The 24,880-nt window shown below is 42.4% G+C and overlaps 1 protein-coding gene across 1 annotated transcript in view; it reads left to right on the top strand.

Annotated features, from left to right (window-relative positions):
• PREP (prolyl endopeptidase) overlaps positions 1-24,880 on the top strand; it is a 101,439-nt gene that overhangs the window by 44,586 nt on the left and 31,973 nt on the right. Inside the window, exons 8-10 of the mRNA XM_037159000.2 lie at positions 6,657-6,848; positions 10,116-10,313; positions 15,998-16,101. Of these exons, the coding sequence (XP_037014895.1) occupies positions 6,657-6,848; positions 10,116-10,313; positions 15,998-16,101 (494 nt within the window). The remainder of the gene's footprint in view (positions 1-6,656; positions 6,849-10,115; positions 10,314-15,997; positions 16,102-24,880) is intronic.

Raw genomic sequence — 24,880 nt, forward strand, 5'->3', positions numbered from 1 at the left:
GGGAGAGCACCCCAACCCTTGCCTCGACAGGCTTTTATTAGCTTTCTAATAGCGTACATCAAAGAAGGTTCTCATTCATTATGCTTAGGTTTGCTTTAGGTGATTAGTTTTACAGATAACAAAGGAAAGGGTGTTACTCATTACTTGCTACAGATTAACAAGGAAAAAATGTTGCAAATGCAAGGGAACAATGAGTAATTGGTCTGGTTACACTTCAGTCTTTGGGGGAATTACCATTGGCTTTAGGAAGTTATTTTAAAGATATGCAGTAAGCATTTTCTGCCTCAACTCAGAGTAAGGGAGTTTTAGCAAGAACAAGTCTTAAAGCAGCCTGGGTATAATGCAGGCCTGGTCTCCCACAGGAGAACCCATCCGTGGGTTTGGCATCCTGTGTGCTGCCATGCACCTATGGGCTTTCCAGTAGGGCTGGGCTACATTTGCCATTGCCAAGCAGATCAGTCCCCTATAGGTGGCTATCGAATATCATAGAAAAATACAGCACATAGGGAAAGCAAAACTACATAAATATAGGGTGGAAAAAAATCTTAGAAATTTGAGAGTTAAAAGACTTCTCTACAAAACTGAGGCCTTTGTCACTGACATTGACCATGTAAACTTGAATTCCACGTCTCCGACTTGGTGAACAGCTTGCTGCTTGCTGCTCCTGAGCAGGACCTCCCTCCTGTTACCCTTTGCCTCTCTTTGGAGAACCTCCTTCCTGCCATTTAGTCATTGGGATTATTTGACATAGTTGAACATATTGTTTATTGAGCTTTATGTGTGCTGGATTCTGAGCTACAAATGTAGAACTTTCTTTGTCTTCTCAGCAACATCTGAGGGGCACATGCTGTTACTCCTAGGAAACCAAGGTTGGAGAAGCCAGGGAGCTTCCCTAGTGCCTTTGAAGACTCAGACATGTGTTGGTTGAACTCCCAAGCCCGTGTTCTCAGCATCGCTGTGTGGTGGTGGGGGGCGGGGGGCGGGGGTGGTGGAAGGAAGGTGTCCCACCAGGAGGCGCAGCAGTCTCTGGTCCCCTCCATCTCGGAGCAGGATGCACACTTTGCATTTGTTTATCCTCGTTACAGGCCAGGCCGTTAGCCTTTCATAAAGTATGAAAACACATTTTAGCTCCTCTTATTAGAAAGCCTCCAAAACATTTTCTCTGAAACAGGTAATAGTGTTGATTTTCAAAGAAAGCAATAAACATAATGACTGTGCTCTAGGGAGAGCGTGAGATGGCTGACTGAGCTGACCCTTACTCTGCAGACAGATCATTCCCCTGCCAAGAAGCAGGTGTATAAGAAGTAATTTTAACTTTAATGTAGAGAAGTTTAGGATTGAGTTCTGTGGGCTTCAGAGTGAAAAATACCACTTACAGATCAAAAAAAAAAAAAACTCAGAAAAGGTGAGCAAATGTGAGATGGTTGGGGGGCTTAGCCATGTCTTATTTTGTTTTGTTTTTAAGATTTTATTTATTTACTTTTAGAGAGGGGAGAAGGAGGGAGAAAAACATCAGTGTGTGACCACTTCCCATGTGGCCCCCACAGGGGACCTGGCCCACAGCCCAGGCATGAGCCCTGACTGGGAAGCGAACCAGGAACCTTTTGATTCAGAGCCTGCACTCGTCCACTGAGCTGTGCCAGCCAGGGCTTTTTTTTTTTTTTTTTTTTTTAAGTAATTCCTATAGTTTCCATTTAAATCAGTCACATCCTAACTTACATGTAGTGAAATTGAATGAGCCCCATTGTTCATCTGAAATGCCATCTCTCTCGAGTTAGGTTGTGTCTGAAGCCCTGCAGAGTGATGGCTTCGGAAAGCCACAGGATGTCGTGAGCTCTGTCTTGCACACGCTGCCAGGCAGGGCCTGCACTCGGAGCTGTTTTTCCAATTTCCAGCTGCACCCACCTGCCCTAATCGGAGTGAATAAGGACTTGGAGTATCTATTTATGAGTAAGGTTAATGCTGCAGAATTTGGTGGCAGGGAAGACCACAGACTTTTTGATTTTTTGTATTCAGTGGAATTTGACCATTTAAAGCAAGTGCCACATCTTCATGCTCAGTGGCTTCTACAGAGGCACTGAAGGAAGTTTCTGCTGTGTTTGAGCTTTGGTGGATATTTCAGTGACTTTTTTGCAGAGGTGAAAAAGGTCATAGTAAATACCACTGCAGTGACTGCGAGACCTTTTCAAGCAGAAACCCTAAGGTGATTTCTTTGAGGAATAAAGGTTTCACATTACAAAGTGTTTATTGTCGGGGACATTTAAGGAATCGACATTTCCCTGAAACAAGATTCTGTGTCTACAAAAGTCATAGTCCAGAAAATGATCTTTTATCCTTATTATTATATAATAAAATATACCTTTCTATCTACGGATTTTTATTGCCAGCTCACTTTTTACTTACAAGAGGTAGTGTTAGGTTTTTTTTTCCTTTTAAAGCATTGTTTTATGTAAACAAAGATGCAAGTTACCTTTGAGTGGTCACCTGCTTTTCAGGTTAGCAGTTTGTCACCGAAAGTAAAATTGTAACTTGAATACAGAGCTTAATTTTCTTTGAAAATTAATTGTATGGACTTCTCTTTGAGCGAGTGTGTCCGATTGTATATTCTGAATAGCCTCCCAGTTGAAACAACTATAATGTTGTAAAAAACTTTATAAAGCATCTTTCTAAGTATATTGTTAAGTTGGCACAAAATAAGAGAAACCTTAGAGACCAAAAACAAAACGAAAGCAGGAGTCCTGGATTGTCCCTGAATGTTCGTGCTGGGCCCTGGGGGCCGAGCTTCCCTCTCTTGGCTCCTGGGGCAAGAGGGGAGGCAGATGAACCTCTGGTTCTCCACGGCAGAGAGTCTAATGAGAGATACCCTCAGTGGAAGAGTGACTGAGAAATAACATCACAGGAGGTAGAGCTGGGGAGGGAGGAGGAGGAAGCACGTGGCAAGGAAACCTGCCTGTCACTAGTGAAGGGAGAAGGTAGACAGGATGTCAGTTCTCCTAAAACACGAGGAAGGCTGACCCTACTGTGTGGTTCAGGTTGTCTTCATTGTCCATATGCGGTCCAGAGATCCTATACGAGGAATTTAAAGTGCACCCAGTTTTTGTTGCCTCCCAAGAGGCAAACAGCAGGCAAATACAAATGTCTGGAACAGTGCCACTTCTACTCATGTTTCTAAGAATTCCCACAGGTAACATTTCAGATCAGTTCACAGTCCAATATCACAAAGCCGAGGAGGAAATTCACCAGCTGAGACATAGAGCCAGCAGGAAAACCAGTACAGAATGATCAGATTCCTAATGTCAAACCAGTGCATCACACGTCCGTTTTAAAATAAACTCCTAATGTGATGTAGCTCTTACAAAAAAATAAAAATAAATAAATGAGAAGTTTGGCAGCAAAACAAGAAACAAGATACTGTAAAAAAATGACCAAACAGATTTAGAAGAGGACTAAGTGTAATAACTTCTGCAAATAATGATTATTAACATTAAAAAATTCAGTTATTAAGTTAAAGACTAGATTAAATAGCTGAAGAGGGAACTAATTGAATAAAAACATAGCTGTAAGGAAATTGCCTAGAATGTAGCCCACTAAGAGGTAGAAAGCATGTGGGTAGTGAAGAGACATGGAAAAGACCAAATCTTTTTAGAAACTTTAAGCCACATAATTGGGACTAACTAATCTATAGAGGACAACTGGCCCCAGTTATTATCATGAAAACAATGTAGCTGCACACCATATCATTTTTTTATTAGAATAATATCTTAATCTCAAAATAGACTTTAAAGTAAAAAAGCATCACTAGAGATAAAAGTACATAATCAGAAAAGGCTCACCAGTTCTATTTAAATACAGTAATTCTGTCTTATGTACATCTAACTTTGTTCATGGGTTCAACATACAGAGGGCAAAAACTAATAGAAATCCAAGTAAAAATAGATAAACCCACAATTATAGAGGAACATTTTAACAGATCTTTTCTGGAACTGATAAAGGGGGGAAATGGCCCTCTAAATCAAATATATAGATTTAAAAAACATGATTAATAAATTATGTAATAGTTATATTTAGCATATCACACCAAAAGGCTACAACATACACATTCTTTTTAGTTACATACAGAAACATTTAAGAAAAAACAAAAAGCCATAAAGCTTTTCTGAGCTAATTTTAAAAGATTGAAACCATAAAGAGTATGTTGTTTGGGCACAGTGGGATTTAACCAAAAGTAAGTAACAATGACCAGAGGTTGAGAATCTCATAAACATGATATCAAGTGAAAGAAGTCAGATACAAAAGAATACATATTGTGTGGTCTCATTGTATGTGAAGTTCAAAAATAATGTAAGATTTGACAGTAGCGTCTAAGGATGCATTTTAAGGCAGAAAAAGAACAAAGAACAGTACGATTACCATACAATCCAGGATGGTGATTACCTTCAGGAGGAGCAGGGGCTTCTTCGGAGCATCGTAGTATAAGAAGTTCCTTCTCATTCTGTTGTCAAGAATGGTTTGATTATCCCAGGTGCCTGTTCTTTATCTAGGAACTTTAGAATAAGGTTGTCAAATTCCTTCAAAATCTCACTGGATTTTTATTGGAACTGTGTTAAATTCGTAGATTTCCCCTGGGATTATTTGCATCTTTGAAATATTGAGTCTTCCCATCTAGGGTTATGGTATGTGTTTCCAGTTATTCAGGTTTGGTTTGGTTTTGTCGTTGTTTTTAAGAATCCTTAGAAGATTCTTGTTTTAAATCCTTAGAAGAATTTTAGAGCTTTCTTCATATAGAGCCCACATTTCATGTTAAGTTCATTCCTAAATATTTCATGAATTTCGCCTCTATTGTAAATGAGCCCTTCCCCTGCCACACCATGTTTTCTAACTGGCTATTGCTAACAGGAAAGCTATAGAGATTTTTTTTAAACTGCTTATCTTATTATTAGCTTTAATTTCAGTTTTATTTTAAAATATTTATGGAGGTTTTGTTGTGGAGTAGGTCTTAGTGGTCAGTTTATAATAATTTTTAAATCTGCTCACTAGTTCTGGTTTACAGTTGAGAAAACAGGGCTTATCTAGGGGTATAGAGATTGCTCAGGTCACACAACTGAGTAGTGTTGGAGCTAATGTTTTAATCCAATTGGTCTGAGCAAAAAACTTTTTTTTTTACCATCAGATTATATTTTTCTTGATAAATTTAATTCAACAACCAATTACATATAAAGATACTATGCTATGGAGATGAATGAGATAATGAATATAAAATTGCCTTGAACGATTCAAGGAATGTAAATGAACTATCCAAATTAATGTAGCAATTCCACTGTGAAATTGAAGCTAGGAGATTAATTGGAGAATAGCTACCATCTGGCATCGCCTCTTAATACTTTAGAAGTCATAGAAGTTTTTGTTCATAAAACTTTTGAGCCGTAATCTGAACGTCAATGTCAGATACACTGCAAAACAGGTGTCTTCCCAGTGGCTTCTTTTTCAATATTAAAAGTGGCATTTAGTGAGCCATTTCAACGGTGGTGATTGTGAACCACATTTAAGATTTTTTTAGTGATAACCATCTCCAGACCGGATCTCGGCACTAAAGGACTAGGAAGTTGTTCCTTCTTTTATTCAACACCTATTTTATTTTACACCTTTGAAGTATCTGCTCCTGTGTTTAGGTGCTGAGTATTAAATAATGAATAGAAAAGACAAATTTCAAACAAGAAATGAGTATATATCTTAAGAGAAGTGCTATGAAGAAATGGCCTGGGCCTTGGAGAGTGGGCCAGGCAGAGGAAGCACCCCGTCACCAGGTCCTGAAGCATGTCTGAAGGGGCTTAGCAAAGGCGAGTGGTGCTGGGGGACAGAGGGGCCGTGTAGGTCGGAGCAAGCCAAGGTTGGGTAAGTGGGCAAGACTGTATGTAACATGCAAGACCAGGGAGACCACAAAATGGAATTTGGATTTTATTCAAAGAGTAATGGGGACGTTTTTAAGAAGGGCACCAACGTGGACCAATGAAGGATATTCCAGGTTGGTGGTGGCCACTGTATTGAAAAGATCCAGAATGGCTTTGGAAAGATGGAACATGAGGCTGCTGACCAGGGCAGGCTAGGTCTTTGCTGTAGGAGCTGTCCTGTGTGCTGAAGCGCATTTAGCATTCTCCCTGGCCTTCACACTCTCGATGCTAATAGTAGCCTTCCTCTCACCTTCCAAGTTGTGACAACCAAAATGTCTGCAGACATTTCCAAATGTCCCCTAGAGTAGTGGCATCTTCCCCAGTTGAGAGCTGCTGACAGAGACACAGGAACATGGGGAAGATTTGGAACGGGGTGATGGCAGGAGAGGTAGAGATGGGTGCTCAGATCTGGGATCACCCTCAGGTAGAAGAGGGTTTGCCAGATCACGTGGGATGGTGGGGTGAGAGGAGAGGTCCTTCAGTCTCCCTCACTGCCAGGTTTTTTAGGGAAAAAAAATGTTTCTTTACAGTTTTTAGACCTTAAAATTTACCCACACTTGTCCTCACTCTTTCTAAAACCTTACATCTTCCATAGACTGTGTCCGCGTTGTGTTCTGTAAACAGACAAGACCTGCCCTCCTTCTCTACACACAAACCACACCGTTTTACAACCTGGGGAGGTGACAGGGGTGCTCGTTCTCTCCCCAGGAATCCTGAAGTGGGTAAAACTGATCGACAACTTTGAAGGGGAATATGACTACGTGACCAATGAGGGGACAGTGTTCACGTTCAAGACAAATCGCCATTCTCCCAACTACCGAGTGATCAACATCGACTTTATGGATCCTGAGGAGTCTAAATGGAAAGTGCTTGTTCCTGAGCAGGAGAAAGATGTCTTAGGTAAGAATGTGTGCTGCTTGAAAACCGTGGCATTGTTTTTAGCGAGGATTTCAAGAAATTGGTACATCTCTCATTCTCTGGTGACTGGTGACAAGGTAAAGAACCTTCGACCTCTTGGTTTGGGGGCACAAAGTGTCTGAATAATTCAACCTAGTATGTACGGTATGGCATCTGAGCAGTTACTGCAGTATTATGCAGGACCTTGGTAATAACTGTGAAGGTGCGAATCCAGACTTTCAAAGGTGGTGCTTTTTAAAAAAAAATCAGTTGTCTTTGTGTAGTTATTGTTTGATAATAGTTACACATTTAATTGTTTTAAACCATTTGGATTCAAAAGCCTTAGCTTTTAGCTTTTGAATAACCTTTGGCTGTATTATGCCAATTGTAGATTAAGGGGTAGATTTACAGTCCCCTTATTAGAAAGAGAATAGACTAATGTCCGACTTAGTTGAAATGCATTGCAGTTGCTGCTGTGTGCGCTGAACCCCATTGACCTCTTGAGACTCTCACCTCTGCATCAGTCATTTCAGGGTGCCTTGAAGTTCCCTTTTATTCATTTTCTCTGATTTTATAAAAATGGTATGCTGCTTTATAGCCTGGAAGCTGGATTTGATTAGGATAAGACTCACTAATTTCACTACAGTTTTTTACAGAAAAGAATAATCCATTTATCTTCAAGCCAATGAAGAGTTTACTAGTTGGAGGTGAACTTCTGCTAATGGGTTCAATAGGGATAAAAGCTAGGGGCATCCCAAAATGGGAAGGTATAAGGTATATAATTGGGAAAATAAATCCTTTTGAGATCTGCAGAGGGGTCCTGCCTCAGATGAAACGGTCCTTACACGTGTTTTTCATTGAGTTAAATGCACAGCTGCCAGAGACCAGCAGATCCACATTCACGTCCTCTTGCTCCCCTGGCTCAGGGCGGCTGCTCTGGGCCTGGCGGGTATGTAGAGCTGGCCTCCTGTAGTGGGTGCAGGGGACAGGTGTGCAGGTGGTCATGCTGTCCCAGGGAGGGCCTCCGTGGTCTCCTTCTGGGCCCTTCCTTCTCTGCGTATCTTAGCCCAGGAGGAAGCTCTACTCTGGGTCTTTCCTTGAGGTTCTCCCCCACTGCTGGGTGTGTGACTATGCCCCTCAGCCCTCTTCTGTACTGGGATCTCCACAGCCCTCTGGCCAGTTCTGTTGCACAGAACCAAGATGACCTCATGCTTATTCTATCCTGCAAAACCCACATCTGTGCCTCCAGCTCAGCAGCCCATCCCGTGCTCTTCCCCTGAAGTATTTAGTCCACCCTCCTCCTGCCTTCTAGATGTCCCAGTTCCAGTCCCTTCCACCTCTCAGGTTTGGATTGGGCACCAGTTTTCTGTCTCTGAGACCGGCTCTCCCCGGCAGAAACAGAGCTTGCGGCATGACCGGGCCCTTTGCAAGGAACGCCTCCCCCCCGGCTCTTCAGAATCATCCATTCACTCTCTGCCCTCATTTATGATTGGGTGATGGATCCATGGGTCAGGAATCAGGGTTCTAGCCATTCCCTTTAACATCTTCATGTGAGGAATCAGGTTGGTAGTGAGTTCGGTAGCCCAATGGCTTGTGGCCAAAATGAGACAGACAGACTGGCCCCCCTAAGGGTGATAATAGCCGGGCATTAGTGAGCACTTCCTCAGTACCACATGACTTGACCTCATGTTGGCAGGTCCAAGAGAGACTTTGGTAGCATAGTCTTCATGTAGGGTGTCCTGGCTGTTTTTCAAGTGCAAGTCAGGTTGGGTCACTGATTGTCGAATAGAGTGCTATCAGAAATATAGCTTTCCTAAGGCATGTGACTTTTCTGCCCTTTAAAGACACAAAAATGGTTTGCCTGTACATTAAGGTGACATCTTCTTTTACTTGTAGATCTAACGAAATGCAAATCACTGCTTAGAGATTAGGTGCAGTGATGTATTTTTATAACCTTCCTTCTGGAAAATTATAAGTTCTTCAGACTGGAAAGGGGAAACCTTCAATATTTCCTAGAGCTCATCAATTCAAAGGGAAGCCCAGTTGAATTTGCTATATATCATTTGCACAGAATGCCCTATTGAGAATAAAAACTAGAGATGACTCATAAAGTACAGCTGTAAAGTCAGAGCTTTTATTAATGACAGTCTACAAATCACCTTACACTTTTCTCATTCACTCTATTTTATAATTCTGGTGTATTTGTAGTTAACACAGATTAATTATTTTTTGACAGAAATAATTTACTTCTGTTTTTTCTCCCCATACTTCCTTTAAAACTTTAGGACCACATGAAATATATTATTCGATTGAGGCACTTTTTAAAGAAAAATTGTACTGGAGAATGAGCAAATCACTTTCAGCTGTAGAAGTTCTTCTTTATGTCTTCACTTGAGGGAAAGTTTGCTCTGGTAATCTAAACAACCCAATGAGGTCGAAGCCTCTGGGGGTCCTACCATTTCCCTCTGACAGATGCCTTGCTCATGATGAAAATTGATAATGTCATAAAAGTGAGCTGCTACTTGCACGGGTTTAAAAAAATAAGCAGTTCTAGGATCCTTCAACCACGCTTCCCACCATGAAACCCAAGAGAGGCTTCCTGTCCACATGTTTGAGCTGTTAACTGTAGTCCTGTCCTGCTTCCAGTCACACCAGCTTCTCTCCCTTTGGAAGGCCCGGCCTCTCACCTCAGGCTAATCTTGTCCAGAATGAAGTGGACTGTGCTCTGTGCCTGCCCTTCAGCTTCCTCCTTCCCCCGTCCAGTGCTCAGCCCCACCCTCCCAGCTCTGCGAGAGGACAGCGACATTGCTGACGTCTCAGCCCTGGGAGTTGGGAGGGCTCCTCTCCCCACCTTCCTCCCCATTTCCCCATTTCCCCAGGGCCTGGGCATTCTTCTTGAGAAACGCCTTTCATTTATTTTCTCACAGCTCCACACTTGATCCCCACCTGGTTTGATTGGACTGGCTTATGTCTTCTGTGGCATGACACTGAACCAAAATGGATAGGCAGGGTAATTTATAATACACACATTATCTACATAATCAAAAGCTTCAGGTCCAAGGTGGAGAATATTTTGTTTCCTCTAGACATAACAATGATAACCCTCTATTAAAGGAATATGCTGGAGAGGAGTCGAATGATTGGAAGCATTTTCAAATCGCTTTGCAGCCTCATTGCTGCAGAGCACAGCGGAGAGCTCCAGGTGACATCAGTGTGCTTTCCGTTCCTCTTCAGAATGCCATTGGCCATGATCTGTTATTATCTTTGCAGAATGGGTGGCTTGCGTCAGGTCTGACTTTTTGGTGTTGTGCTACCTCCATGACGTGAAGAACATTCTGCAGCTTCACGACCTGGCCACAGGTGCTCTCCTGAAGACCTTCCCCCTCGAGGTTGGCAGCATTGTGGGGTACAGCGGTCAGAAGAAGGACACAGAAATCTTTTATCAGTTTACTTCCTTCTTATCTCCAGGTGAGAGTCCAGTGTGGTTCAGCTTAAAAATCAGACTAGTTCTGGCCAAATGGCTCAGTTGGCTCAAGCGTCATCCTCTGCACCAGGGGGTTGCGGGTTGGATCCCTGGTCAGGGCACATACCTGGGGGGTGGGTTGGATCCCTGGTTGAGACACGTGTGGGGGGCAATCAATTGATATTTTTTCTCCTTCTCCCTTCTCCCCTTTCTTCTCTCTCTCTCTTTTCCTCTCTCTGTAAAATCAATGAACATATCCTCAGGTGAAGATTAAACAAAGAAAAAAATCAGGCTCATGTTTGGGTTTCTTTTGGGAAATAGGGATATAATGCTATGTTATTGAAAATCACATATGCTGTGTTACAGCCAAGTCACTTAATGGAAATAAGACAGTAAAACAGATGCTCAGAAAAAAGGGACATGCAGCCACCTAAAGTGCACTGTCATTAATCTCTTTATCCTGAGCCTGTGTTCTGGGGACAGGACCAACTGTTGTTCTGGATGGATTTAAAAAATTAATATGAACAAGTATGACCTTAGATTCAGCCTTGGTTTACATGTACCAGGGCACACGTGGTGCAGACACTAAAAGCTTAAAGTAAAAGCCAGTAGTCACATCTGACAGTAAAAAATTGTTTTCTAGGACAAACAGAATAAATTCTGCAGTTTTAAGTTGGTCATGCTTACTTTGCTGAGTTTTTTTCCCCCCTTCTCCACTTGGCTACACTCTCTGCTAAAGCTGAAGCCACACACATACTCTGGTCTATCCCAGGTGCCTATTCAGTTGGTAGTTTGCACTTGCCCAAGCAGACCCGACCCTACAACCCCTTTGGCTGAAAAAAAATTTCTGCACATTTTCTCGTTTCTTGGGGTTTTTTTTTTTTTTTTTTTTTGGTTCCTCCATAGCACTTTTTGTCTTGCCCATTTTTGTTGCGATAGTTTGGTCCTTGGCAAATAAAGCAGACCTCGGGGAGACCTGGCAGGTATTGAAGTAGCTCCATCTTCTTCCTGGGATTTGGCCAGGTGACAGTGATGTCTCGTCTGCATTCTATGCGTGTGCCTCAGAGTCACAGGGCAAGCCATTCACAGGAACCTGATCGTTGGCCAGGTTGCTGACAAGGATATTGAAACCAAGAGAGTGCTCTCTGAGTCGGTCTGATGGCGTGCCTGGGACACACAGCAGGCTTCACCTTCCCCCACACCTTTCAGAGGAGCTGGTAGGCTGGGAGAAGTGCCTGTCAGGAGTGGCAGCCAGGCCAGGACCCAGGGACCAACAGGTTAGGAACCTCACACTGGGGAGTCCTGCATCTCGCCACTCTCCCGCAGGGACTGGGGTGCAGCGGCAGCCAGTGGACAGGAACCAGCAAGAGCCAGTGTCCTCCAGAGAGTCTCACCCACTGCGGTAACGTCCATAGTTTAGTTGTTCCGGTTACACTGGTAACTGGAAATTTTACACTGGAAAAATCTCATAGCTTGAACCATTGAAAAGGATAAAGGACAATGTGAAGAACAAAGAAGGGGGTGACTCACCTGCTCTTAATAAAAGCCGGGGTCACCAAAGGCCCGTAAACCTCCTTGAGTGACCCCATGTGGGCCATTTATTTCAGGAACAAGCTCATCATTACCTGGGCAAGAAAGGACTCATTGTCCTAGTGTAAAGTGCTGGGTCGTGTGCCAAGCAGTGAAATGTTACCCTTGACTGCGGCTGTGAAGTTTGAAAGAGAAGTGTGTTCTTAGTTCTGCACTGCCAGGCTGCTTCTGAACAAGCTTTAATTTGTTGCCATGATGCTTTGTTCTGTACTTCGTCTGTTCTTCTTCGGTTTGCTTCCATCTTTGTCTTTTCTCCCTTTAAGGCAATTTGATATCTAAAACCAGAGAACAGGACTTCCAGACCCAGGCCTTTGGGTCCAAATATAAAAATGGCCATCAGATTATTAAACTAGGTTTCTTGACAGCAGGAATTGTCAGCATGTATGTGCGTATATACATCCGTACACACGTGTACCACCTTACAGGCTGTCTCGCCCTGCTCTCTAAAGGTTAGCTGTCCACTACTGCAGTAAACAACAGAGATACAAAATTATAAGGAAAGCCCCAGGGCCAAAAATAACTGCAGCTCCAGCTGCTGTGGACATGTGATACATCTGGCAGGTTTATGCCACAACTGACCTTCGTCCCCATAGAGGTACATAATTAAGATGTGTCTTGAGCCCAAGCCACTTAGGACTCTTGTACTTTGAGTCACACGAAATGCCCTTGGAGAAAACAGGCAGCCAGGGCAGTTTGGAGTGCGACACTCTCACTCCCTGCGGCTCCAACCACTTAGTGGCTGAGCCGATTAATTTTGTACTGAGGCAACCTCGGAGGGTTGTCTAAGGTTAGCTCCAGACAGGCTTGCACGTTGTCCTAATCCAGTACAGCAGCCCCAGGCGCTTGGCTCTGGGAAACCGTGATGAGAAACTAATCTTCCCAGGCTGTTTGAAAAAGGCAAAAAAAAAAAAAACCTTCTCAGACTATTTTTTAGAGCAGATTTAGGTTCACAGCAGAATGAAGGGCTAAGTGGAGGGATTTCTCATATAACCCCTGCTGCCAGATGTGTGTAGGCTCCTCCATTGTCAAGGTTACCCTCTCTCAGAGTGTTACAGTTGTTGCAACCAGTGAACCAGCAATGACCCAGCAGCATCCATAATAAAAAGTCCATAATTTGCCATAGGGTTCATTCATGGTGATATACATTCTGTGGGTTTGGATAAATGTGTACTGCCTTGTATCCATCATCACAGTGTCCCACAGAATGTTTGCACTCCCCTAAAAATTCAGTGCCCTGCTTTTTCACCTCTCTCCTATCACCTGACTCCTGGCAAGCACTGATTTTTTTTTTTTTTTCTCCATAGTTTTTTTTCCAGAATGTCATTTGGTTGAAATCATACAGTATGTAGTCCTTTAAGATTGGCTTCTTTCACTTAATAATACACATTTAAGGTTACTTCGTGTTCTTTCATCACCTGATAGCCCATCTCTTTTTAGCACTGAATAATATTGTATTGTCTGGACGGAGCACTGTCTATTTACATGCTCACCCGCTGAGGACATCACAGTTGCTTCCGAGTTCTGGCAGTCATGAATAAAGATGCTGTAAACATCCATGAGCAGGTTTTTGTGGGGGCATCTATAAGTTTTCAATTCCTGTTGGTAAATACTAAGGAGCACAAAAATTTTCAAGAGACTTGTTTTAGTTTTAGTTTTTTTCTTTTAAAAACCTTAAAACTCAACCTAGAATCACATAAAGCAGCATGTACATGGATCATCTTTTGCCAAGTTCTTTTGCCTTTTCTTTACATGCAGTGTTTCCCGTCCCTCCAGTACTTCTTCCACAGTTTCTCCAGAGTTACGCACCCTCCTAACTCCCATTCTTTTAGCTCCTTGCATTTATTTTGGATTATAGCAGGAACATCCCAGCTGATCATCCCCAACTCTTTCCTGTTGCTAGAATACCCTTATTAAAGCACTTATTTTCATCAGAGGCCTGTCTCCTAAGTCCAGACACCTTAAGAGACTTCTGTGATCTAATTCTGTCTTTCATCCTTAAGTTTTGAAATTGATTTCCTAGTGATCACTTAACCAGTCCTCCCTGGTTCATGATTCTAGGGTGTTTTCTCCAAACTAGCCCTTCCTTTGTATTTAAGGAGCCAAATAAGGACACAAAGCATCATTACATTATAAGGATTCACATTACAATGTGAGTGGTGAATGGCTAACCCGGCCTAACCCGGATGGATCTGGAAATAGAAAGTATTGATCACATATATTAAGCAGTTCTACCCTCAGGGTTAACCCAGCCTCCTCCAAGAGGACAGAAGAGTAGAGGTCAGGCAGTAGCCGGCCCCTGTGGTATATTTACTTCATTCCGCTGTTAGAGAATGTATGTCTCTTTTTTTTTTTTCTAGATAAACAGACATTTAGAGTGTATTTCCCATCCATTGTCTTTCACTAGGGGTTTTGCATTCTGGGACTTTGGTGACTTGTCTGACTCAGCTCATTGGCGCAGTAATGGTCAGAGCTGGGGTCCTGCTCCCAGGTCCTGAGCCAGTCCCCGCTCTAGAGGCGGTGGCGGCGCCAGGGTGAGGCACCTATTTGGTCTGCTGTCTCTGTTCTCGGTTGTTAGGTTGGATGGGTTTCTTTCTTCAAAGATTCAGATTTTTCTGTATTTTGTGGAAGGGGGCAGGTACCGATCAAGAAGCTTTTCAAAAATTCACATATACCTGAAGGTAGCTTTTGGCCTCAAGATCACATCCATGTACAAAAGTTCACCGTATGCCCGAGTGTAGTTTGGAAGTACTGAAGTTAGACTTTACATGTAGGCTCGGTGGAGAAAACCAGTACTACAGTCACATTACATATCCCCCCACTGTCAATGTCAGTCATACACCTATTATAGTACCTGAAATAATTTGCTAGTGTGACAATTAAGATCACATTCTTAGCAGCCTTGAATCTAAATGCACTACTCTTTACCAGTGGGTAGGGGCAGAGTATTGTTTCTCAGCTGTTAGTGAAGAACATACACAGAGGCATTGAGAGAAAAAACAAGCCACCCTTTCAATACAAGATCAATCAAGTAGAATGTGCCCTGTGGGACACATGATTTCTGGTTTTCCAGCAACTAAGGGGATCACTAAATCAATTTCTCACATATTTGACAGCACATATTTAAAGTGTTACGTGACAAAGGCTGCTTGCGCACCAGACACTCTGGATGACTAATTCTGTTTCATAAACCACAACAGTGTTGTTTTCAAACAGTGGGACTTGTCTTACTTATTGTTTCTTGGATTTAGTTCTTAAATGTTAGAGTATAGTAGCATTAACTTCAGGAAACGGAATTTTAATTAGTGGTTAAATAATCTGGAAATCTTGGTGCACATTTATCAATTTCTGTTGTACAGAATTATAAGGATAATCAAAATTTAAAAAACAATGCAATGCCCTGACCCAGTGGCTCAATTGGTTAGAGCATCGTCCCATACCTAAAAGGTCACGGGTTCAGTTCTTGGTTAGGGCATATGCCTAGGTTTCAGGTTTGATCCTTGGTTGGGGCACATATGGGAGGCAAACAATCAATGGTTCCTTCCCTCCCTCCCTCCCTCCCTCCCTCCCCCTCCCCCCCCCCCTCCTCCCCCCCCCCCCCTCCTCCCTTCCTCTCTTTCTAAAATCAACAAACATATCCCAGGTAAGGATTTTTAAAAAACAAGTAATTCAAAAATGGCTCCCCGATCATCTTTGGTGCCTGATTGCCGTCCACGTGTTTCCATGAAGGAGGGGCTATTGGGTAGATAGCAAGAGCCTCCGATTGCCATCAGGAGACCCCTGACTGGCTATTGATTTTGGGCAAATCATTTGAGTTTTCTGTCTTAATTGACTCTCAGATAAAATGGCTCTGCTTGAAGTTTTCCACATTTGTTTGTTTTTTGTGTTTGTGTTTGGTTTTTGGCGGTTTTTTACCTGTACTTCTGAGTGACGTGGCATGGAAAAGACCTGTTAAGTTTCCACAGTTAGGATTTTTACCTCTCCTCATACTCCCCAATGATCTGCTCTTCCTCCTTGTGGCATCCGATTACACTTGGTGACCCCTGCTCCCCTCGAATCTAGTGGGTTCGTGGACTAAACTAAGACTTCCGCTTCCTTCTAGGCATCATTTATCACTGTGATCTTACCAAAGAGGAACTAGAGCCAAGAGTCTTCCGAGAGGTGACTGTGAAAGGAATCGATGCTTCCGATTACCAGACAGTCCAGGTATGGGGCAGTGTTTGCTCTCGATAATGTGAATTAGAAAAGCTGACTTTCAGGCAGGGCCATTCACATCCCAGCCTATGGAAAGCCATGGAGGCAGTGCACAGTAATACGGATGACAGATGTGTTTGGAGCCCGCTATTTCTGGGCATTGAGCCAGGCACAGTCCCGGCCTTCCCAGAGCTTACAAGTTCTCCCAGGGCTGCACTCTGACAGGATGCCAGAGTCCCTTGTCTGGGGGATCTTACTTCAGTAGCTATCAAAGCAACACAGTTTGTCTGTATTAGTCTGTTTGCTTGAGAGTGGATTATGTTCTAGCTCAAGTGTCTGTGGTGTCATAAATAACAATACAGCTTTTCTCTAAGTAAAGTATTTACTCAAGTGCTGTGAGTCAGTCTTTTCAGTCTGAAGTTCATGTGTATTTCTGCCTGGCACAGAGTGGGCATTACATATAATATTCGAAGGAATGAAGTAACTAATTAATTGTCATGGCACCACAAGCTCAGTCTCTGGTCACCATCCTTTAAGGTTAAGAATCTCTGTTTTTATCTATCCAGCTCCGCAAAGGTACTGGGTTTCCCAAAAACTGAATCACTTACTGATCTATGGCACAGAGTGTCTCTGCTCAATTGCGGTGAGAGACAACCTGCCAGGTACCAGGTGTTTATCAGGGCTCTCCCACCTGGAGGGTGGGACACATAGACCACAGATTAGGAATTTAGGAATGAAGGAAGGTTAGAACAAAGAGCACTGGGTGCTCCCAAGAATGCTTTTGTGAAACTAGGGCATTATTTTATCTTGGTGAAATAGTATAAAATAGTCTAGATGGTGGGCTAGATCTCAGTCATAAAAAAATAAAGCTTTGTTTACAAAAAGCATTGGTGGGCTGGATCTGGCAGCTGCAGCTTGCCAGCCCCCTGATGTGTTTCGGGAGCTGGCAAAGTGGCCCCCAGTTTAGGAACATCCATGTCCATTTGCTTACATAGTACCCGTGGCTGCGTTAGCGCTTCAACTGCGTGAGTGCAGCAAAAACTGCATGGCCCACAAAGCCTAAAATACTTAGTGCTGAGCCTTCTAAGAACAAGTGTGTTGACCCCTGATCTATATTAATAGTATTTATGAAATCAGAATGTTCTCCGTAGCTGCATAGGGCCTTTGTCATGAAGCTGTGTCAGGCCTGAAATATGTACAACCTTGTTGGGTGACATTGGGCAAGTCATTTAATCTTTCTGCCACAATTTTTGCAGCTGCAAAATAGAGGTAGTATCTATTTTTAGGATTCCTGTAGGATTATATGAGATGATGTATACAAAGTGCCTGTCAAATAGAATGTTTTCCTATGAGTACTGGCAATGAACATAACAGACTTTTAGTCTTCCATATCTGTTTCGGCTCGTTTCTTTTATTTTCAGGGTGAGCCATTGCCTGGAGAGAGATCCCGTGGGGGCCAGGAGCCCCCGTCTGGTACTTACATGGTTCATTAACCAGCCTAGTTGTGCATCAGACTGTTGCGATCACTTTTAGGCTGTCATGCTTTGCTGTTTTCCCCTTTCTCCATGTGCACAAAATTTGCCTCTGTCAACTGAAACATTTGGCCATCGCAGGGCCACCTTCCAGTCTTGCCCGAGCCTCTCCAGCCTCAGGGGTGTGGGTGGGTGTGTCTGCAATGGCCAGGATGCCCAGGCACAGGGACTTCTGCCCTCACAAGTACAGCCTTGGCTGCCCTGGAATTGGGCTGAGTTGCCTACAAGAGACCCCTGAGTCTTGTCCTCCTCATCTCTACTATACAGTCCCTCAGGTTTATATTAAAAAACTAAAACAAAATTCTCTTTTCTGTTTTCCCCAAAGCAGCACTGCCCAGGTGTACAGTGACCTGTGCAGTCTGGGGAAGGAGGAGGACCTGGAATAATAGCTGTCAGGGAGGCAGCTTCTCACAAGGCAGTAACTCTTCTCAGTGAGGACGGTTGTAAAAACTGTTCCTCCTATCAAATACCTAGGGGTCTGATAATACTAGCATTCTTTACAGGTAACACACAGAGTAGATACCAGCTAATATGTATTGTTTTCTGTTGTAAATGAAAAGATAAAACTTTACAGCTGAGCACATGCTTGTGTGGAGTGGAAGTCTCTCAGCCAAGTCCACAGCAGCCTGAGATTTCCAGGTTAAACTGGGGAGGAGATGTGCCTGGACGATGCCTGTCGCCTGTGTCCTCAGAAATTCACTGAATTCCTCTGCCTGACTCTCTGCTTCACAGTGAAAACTCCCCTGACACTGAGCTACTCAGATACTTACAACCTTTTGTTTGTACCGTGGCAGCAGATTCAAACAAACGTGGGAAAGAGATTCACGGGGAACATTTAAAGAGGTGGTGACTGGGCAGAGCACCTGCTTTCAGCTCTGCCTGCCCTGCTCCTCATGTCCCTGTTTTAGGAAAGGGGGCTGTGCCCGTAGGCAGAGCAGCGCCTCTGTCTGCAGTGCCAGCGGGAGATTTCATATCTGTTGATTACATCGCATGTTGCGCAGAGTCGTTAAATAGGATTCTCTTGTGTGTAAAGGTGCCTTTGAAGTGCACAGCACCGTGCACTTGTTTCACTTAACACCTGTTTTGCAGTGGCTGAGATTCAAGTGTGTGCAGCAGAGCTCGGACATGAAATGTGAGGGTCACAGGTGTTCTCCGTTTCAGTTAGGCTGTCAGTGACCAAGCCGGCTTGACAGACCAAGCCGGAGAGAGAGGAAGGGAGGGGTGGAGGCAACTGCAGCTGCATAAGCCACACAGGGCTGTTCTTTGTGTGATCTGTACTCACTCAGGGCCCAGAGCATGTTGAGAGGGGTGGGGGTGGGAGGAGGATACGGTGTCGCATTTTGCTGACAGACTCTCGAAGCTGCTCCCTATATAGCCTTTATCCATTCCCAACCCCGGCTGTGGGTAGAAAATTGATTTGTATCAGAAATACAATTTTTTAAAGTCGGATCCTGGAACACTGTTCATTTTTCTCCAGTCTGGGGTACATTAGGAATTTAATTTTAGACAGGTTTATCAAATCTGTAATTGATTAATCTTTTCTTTTCCCTTCTTTTATTGTGAATGACATGACCATGTAATTTTGATTAGAATCTCTGTGTCCATGTCTTCCAAAAGAACTTGAAATACCGAACATTAGAAATTACATTTATTAAACAGGTTGGGTAATAAGTGGCTTACCTGAAAAATCTGTCTACATATATACTCAGTAACATGTTTTATTTGAAACAAAAGTGAAGTAGTAGGGAAATGTTAGTTAAATTTAGTTCATCAACAATGTTCATGACATGACATTCCATGCTGGGTGGTACTGTTTGAACATAGAGAAATTTCATGCAGTCAATGTATATTAATTTATCTAAGCTAACTTTGGAAATTTGTAGTCAGGCCGGAAAGCTGAGACACAGATGTGAAAGGTCGGACACCCCAGGGGTGTGCCCACCATGATGGAGGGAAAGGTGCAGGCTGCAGTCCGCTCTGCGCTGGGGGAGACCCTGCCGGCCGGGTCCCGGAGGAGGTCTTCACAGCAGAGGTGGAGGCTGGACAGGGCTCTGGGTGCTTTCAAAGCTCCTCCTGACCCACCAACACTCCTGAATGATTTTTGCCACCCTTCACTGAGAGACTGGTTCTGCCTTTCATAGCAGCGCAAGTGCATAATTTCACAGTAAACTCAAGAAGGAAGGAATCCTGCCCTCAATCGCCTGCGCTGCAGGGTTGACCTTGGCAGTTACCTCCATGGAAGGAACAGTGCTTGTGCTGTGATGGAATGTGGCATGACGAAGAAATGTAGTGTAGCGAAAATGCCGCTTTTTGGTTTCTCGGTATCTCATTTTTGTTCACCCAGCTGAGAGATTGGAGTTTTTCTTCCCAACATGAAACAAAACTTAGAGACATGAAAAAGAACAGTGAACTGAGTATACTGTGAACAAACTCCATTAACAACAGTTTTTCATATTTCATGAAAGACAGTTTTTAGAGGAAGAGCCAATTTAATGAGGCAAAGATAAACTTAAGTCAATATAGTACAAAATAATACCTTTGAAACATCAAGAACATCCCAAAGGTGGTTTGCTGTGTAGATGAATAGAACTGTTAAAATTAGATGATTCTTTGGGTTTACCAAGATGCCTTGGGGTAGAAAGAATGGAAATGTTTTTCGTTAACCTAGATTTTTCTAGCCTTGGTGATACCTGGTTTGTCATTGCTAGCATACAGGCTTTCCCATTCAGAGAACACATTCTCAGAACATGATTAGTGTTTTGACGGTCATTAACTCTGTGCCGAGCATGTGGCACGTGGTTTTTTAATGTTGACTCATCTACATCCTTGGTGAGCTATTGAACTAGTAACAGTGTTTTCTATAACAGTGTGTTCTCAGAAATCTTCAAAACATGTTAGTGAAGAGTGAATGGGGGAAGTTTTTATAAAGAACTTTTTGAGGGACACTGCTTACAATTAGAAAGCTGCTTTGAATTTAGCTAGTTCCTGAACTCTCGTCTTGGCTTTAGCAGAAGTGTGATGTGAGTATAGGGGGTGATTTTGAGCATTAAACACAAGATGATCTCCGGTATTATGAGGAAGCTACGTACATTAGTGTCTAGCTGGCTCTTCAGATGTTTCATTCTGTGCTCGAGTATTCTTGCCTGGGATAACCAACTCTAACTACCCTCCTGTATGTACCTACAAAGGAAATGGACGCAGGCATCATTGAGGGGCCTGCTTGCTGGAATGAGAGCATGGTGTGAATCAGCCTTTCAGGAGGTGGGCAGGTCTCTCATTTTATAGCTGCCTCTCATGCTTTTTCCTCGTTGTATATATTTTTGCCAATATGGTTTTGGGCTCTGGACAAAGTCATATGTCTTCCAATTACATTGGTGTTCATGTAGCTGAGCCCTCTCATTTTACAAATGAGGAAATTAAAACTCACTCGATGTGTTGTAACAAAAGCCACACTGTTAGAAATAGACTGAGGCAAGACAAGAATGTAGAATTCCAGAGCTGCACATTTCATTCTCAGGATAAGTTATTTACACTCTCTACAGCTCAGTTGTTTTTTGGTTTGGACTTTTTTTCACCTCTAAAATAAACAAATTAGAATAAAAGGCCTCTAAATTCTTGAGATTCCTTACTTCTAAAGTGTGTTTTGGGGATCCAAGATGGCATAGGAGTAAGTGAAAGCTATACTAACCTTCTCCCAGGACCAATCTGGAATTGCAACTAAATTGTAGAGAAATTGTCCCAAGTAACTGACTGAATACTAGCTAGAGAGAAGCCTTATATCCAAGGACAGACAGAAGAAACCACTTCACCACAACCAGACTGGTAGGAGGTTCGGAGGAGACATGAGAGGGATGACCGGGCACCCATGGCGGCAGCTGAAGCTCCAGAGGGATATTTCAGCACCCGGAGGGATCCGCCTGAGAAGTGTGAGGTCTAAACTCCAAGCCGGGCTTCCCAGCCTGCAGCACCAAAGCCTGAAAGGAACCAAAGCCAGATAATATCCAGCTGTGAAAAGCTACAGAATTTCTGCCAGCCAGGGAGAGACAGCTGGAGACACAGAGAGCTTCTTAAAGGGCCAAAGCACAAAATTTCATTTGCAGCCCCTTACCCTGGACTGTGGCAGAAGGAGGACAGAGTAGACTAGAGATGCTTGAGGTGAGTCTGGGTTTAGTAGCTCTGGGGAGAGAACTGGAGGAACAGCCCCCAAGATCCCTTCACTGAGTCATTCCCCTATTGCAGAAGCTATCTTTCCTCAAGCAGAACACTCCTCTCCAAGTGGCATCAGCCTGAGGAAAAGCAATAGCCCTGCCCACAATAATTACTCTGTCTCACTCTGTCTCACTCTGTGGTACTTAAGGCAGACTGCTAATTATAGCCTGAGGCCGTATCACTGATTAGTTTAACATATAAGGTGGAAAATACAAACAAGTAGCCAAAATGGGAAGACAAAGAAACCCCAAATGAAAGGACAAAAGAGTTCTCCAGAACTAGATGAAATGGAGGTAAGTAATTCATCAGATAGAGAGTTTAGAGTAATGATTATAAGGATACTCAACTGCATGAAAAGAGATAGAAACCATAGAAAAGGACCTGCCAGAAATAAAGAATGCAATACCTGAAATGAATAATACACTGGAAAGAATGAACAGTAGGTGAGATGAAGTGTAGGACCACATCAGTGATTTGGAAGGAAAGGTAGGAAACAATACCCAAGCACAGCAACAAAAAGGAAAAAGAATTTTTTTAATGAGGAAAGCTTAAGAAATATTTTGGACAACATGAAGCAAAACAACATCATAATTAATACCAGAAGGAGAATAGAGTGAGTGAGGGATTGAGAACATCTTTGAAGAAATAATGACTGAAAACCTCCCAAGTTTACTAAAGGAAAAAGACAAGTCTAGGAAGCTCAGAGAGTCCCAGACAACTTGGACTCAAAGAGGCTTACACTGAGACACATCATAATTGAAAGGACAAAGTTTAAAGACAGGAAGAGAATCTTAAAAGCCACAAGAGAAAAGCAGGTAGTTACCTACAAGGGAGCAGTAATTACACCCTCATCTGATTACCCAACAAAAACATTTTAGGCCAGAAGGGAGTGGAGTGAAATATTCAAAGTGATGAAAAGCAAGGACCTACAACCAAAGCTACTCTACCCAGCAAGGCTATCATTTAAAATCAAGGAGGAATAAGGAGCTTCCAAGACAAGAAAAAGCTGAAGGAATTTTGTAGCACCAGACCACTACTATAACAAATGTTAAAGGGCATGCTTAAGGAAGGAAGGGGAGGAGGAGGAGGAAAAAAGAAAAACAATCTGATATTAAAATGGCATTACATGTGTATCTATCAATAATCACCTTAAATGTAAATGGCTTAAATGCTCCAACCAAAGGACAGAGGGTAGCTGAATGGATAAGAACACAAGATCCATATATATGCTGTCTATAAGAGACCCACCTCAGATCAAAAGATACCAAAAGCAAGGGATTGGAAAAAAAATATTTCATGCAAATGGAAAAGAAAAAAATCTGGGTTAGCAGTATTTATATCTGCCAAAATACACTTTAAAACCAAGGGTATAGTAAGAGACAAGGAAGGACACTACATAATGATAAAGGGACCAATCCCACGAGAGGATATAACCCTAGTAAACATTTACATGCCCAACACAGGAGCACTTAAATGTGCAAAGCAAGTCTTGGTGGACACAAAGAGATAGATCAACTGAAACACAGTCATAGTAGCAGATTTTGCCACTCCACTGACTTCCATGGGTAGATCTTCAAGGCATAAAATCAACAAAGAGACAGCGGCCTTAAACAACACACTAGATCAAATGGATTTAATTGATATATTCAGAGTACTTCACCCTAAACCATCAGAATATATGTACTTTTCAAGTACACATGAAATGCCTTCTAGGATAGACTCCATGACAGGACACAAAACAAGTCTCAATAAATTGAAGAAGATTGAAGTCATATTAAGCATCTTCTCCAACCACAATGCTGTGGAACTAGAAATCAATCACAAGAACACTGAAAAAATATGCAGCCATGAAAGCTAAATAACACATCTTAAACAATGAATGGGTCAACAATGAGATCAGGAAGAAATTAAATACCTTGAAACATGAAAATGAGGACACAATGACCCAAAATCTGTGGGAAACTGGGAGACCAATCCTGAGAGAAATTCATAGCACTACAAATCTATCTCAAAAAACAAGAAAAAGCTCAAATAATCTAATTTCACATTTAAAGGAACTTGAAAAAGAACAACAAAGTGCAAACTGAGTAGAAGGAAGGAAATAATAAAGATCAGAACAGAAATAAATGAAAGAGTCCTTAAAACAAACAATATAAAAAATTAATGAATCCAACAGCTGGTCCTTTGAAAAGATAAACAAGATTGGCAAACTTTTAACCAAACTCACATGAAAAAAGAGAGAAAGGACTCCAGCAATAAAATTAGAAATGAATGAGGAGAAACAACTGTCACCAAAGAAATACTAAGGATTTTGAGAAAATATTATGAACAACTATAAGCCAACAAATTGGACAACCTGGACAGAATGGATAAATTTCTAGAAACATACAATTTTCCAAAACTAAATCGAGAAGAATCAGAGAATCTGAATAAACAGATCGCACCTAGTGAAACTGAAGCAGTAATCAGAAAACTCCTGCACACAAAAACCTTGGACCAGATGGCTTCACAAGTGAAGTTTACCAAACATTCCAAAAATAACTAACACCTTTCCTTCTCAAACCATTGTCTTTCTCATAAAATTCAAGAGGAGGGAAGACTCCCAGACTCATTTTATGAGGCTACATTATCCTAATTCCAAAACCAGATAGACTCAGCAAAGAAATAAAATTATAGACTAATATATCCCTGATGAACATAGATACTAATCCTCAACAAAATATTAGCGAACTGAATAAAGCAATGCATCAAAAAGATCATCCACCACGATCAAGTGGGGTTTATTCCAGGAATGCAAGGTTGATACAACACTTGTTGTAAACCAGTAAAGGTTGATACATTTGTTGTAAACCAGTAAATTCGTGATGTAAACAAAATGAGGGATAAAAACCACATGATCATATCAGTAGATCATATCAGAAGAAAAAAGCATTTGATAAAATTCAGCACCCATTTATGATAAAAACTCTCAGCAAAGTGGTAAAAGAGGAAACATATCTAAACATATATTACATATATGATAAACCCACTGCCAGCATCATACTCAATGG

This window comes from Artibeus jamaicensis, unplaced genomic scaffold (genome assembly GCF_021234435.1).
Source record: "Artibeus jamaicensis isolate MK-2021 breed Jamaican fruit bat unplaced genomic scaffold, CSHL_Jam_final contig_387, whole genome shotgun sequence".
NCBI lineage: Eukaryota > Metazoa > Chordata > Mammalia > Chiroptera > Phyllostomidae > Artibeus > Artibeus jamaicensis.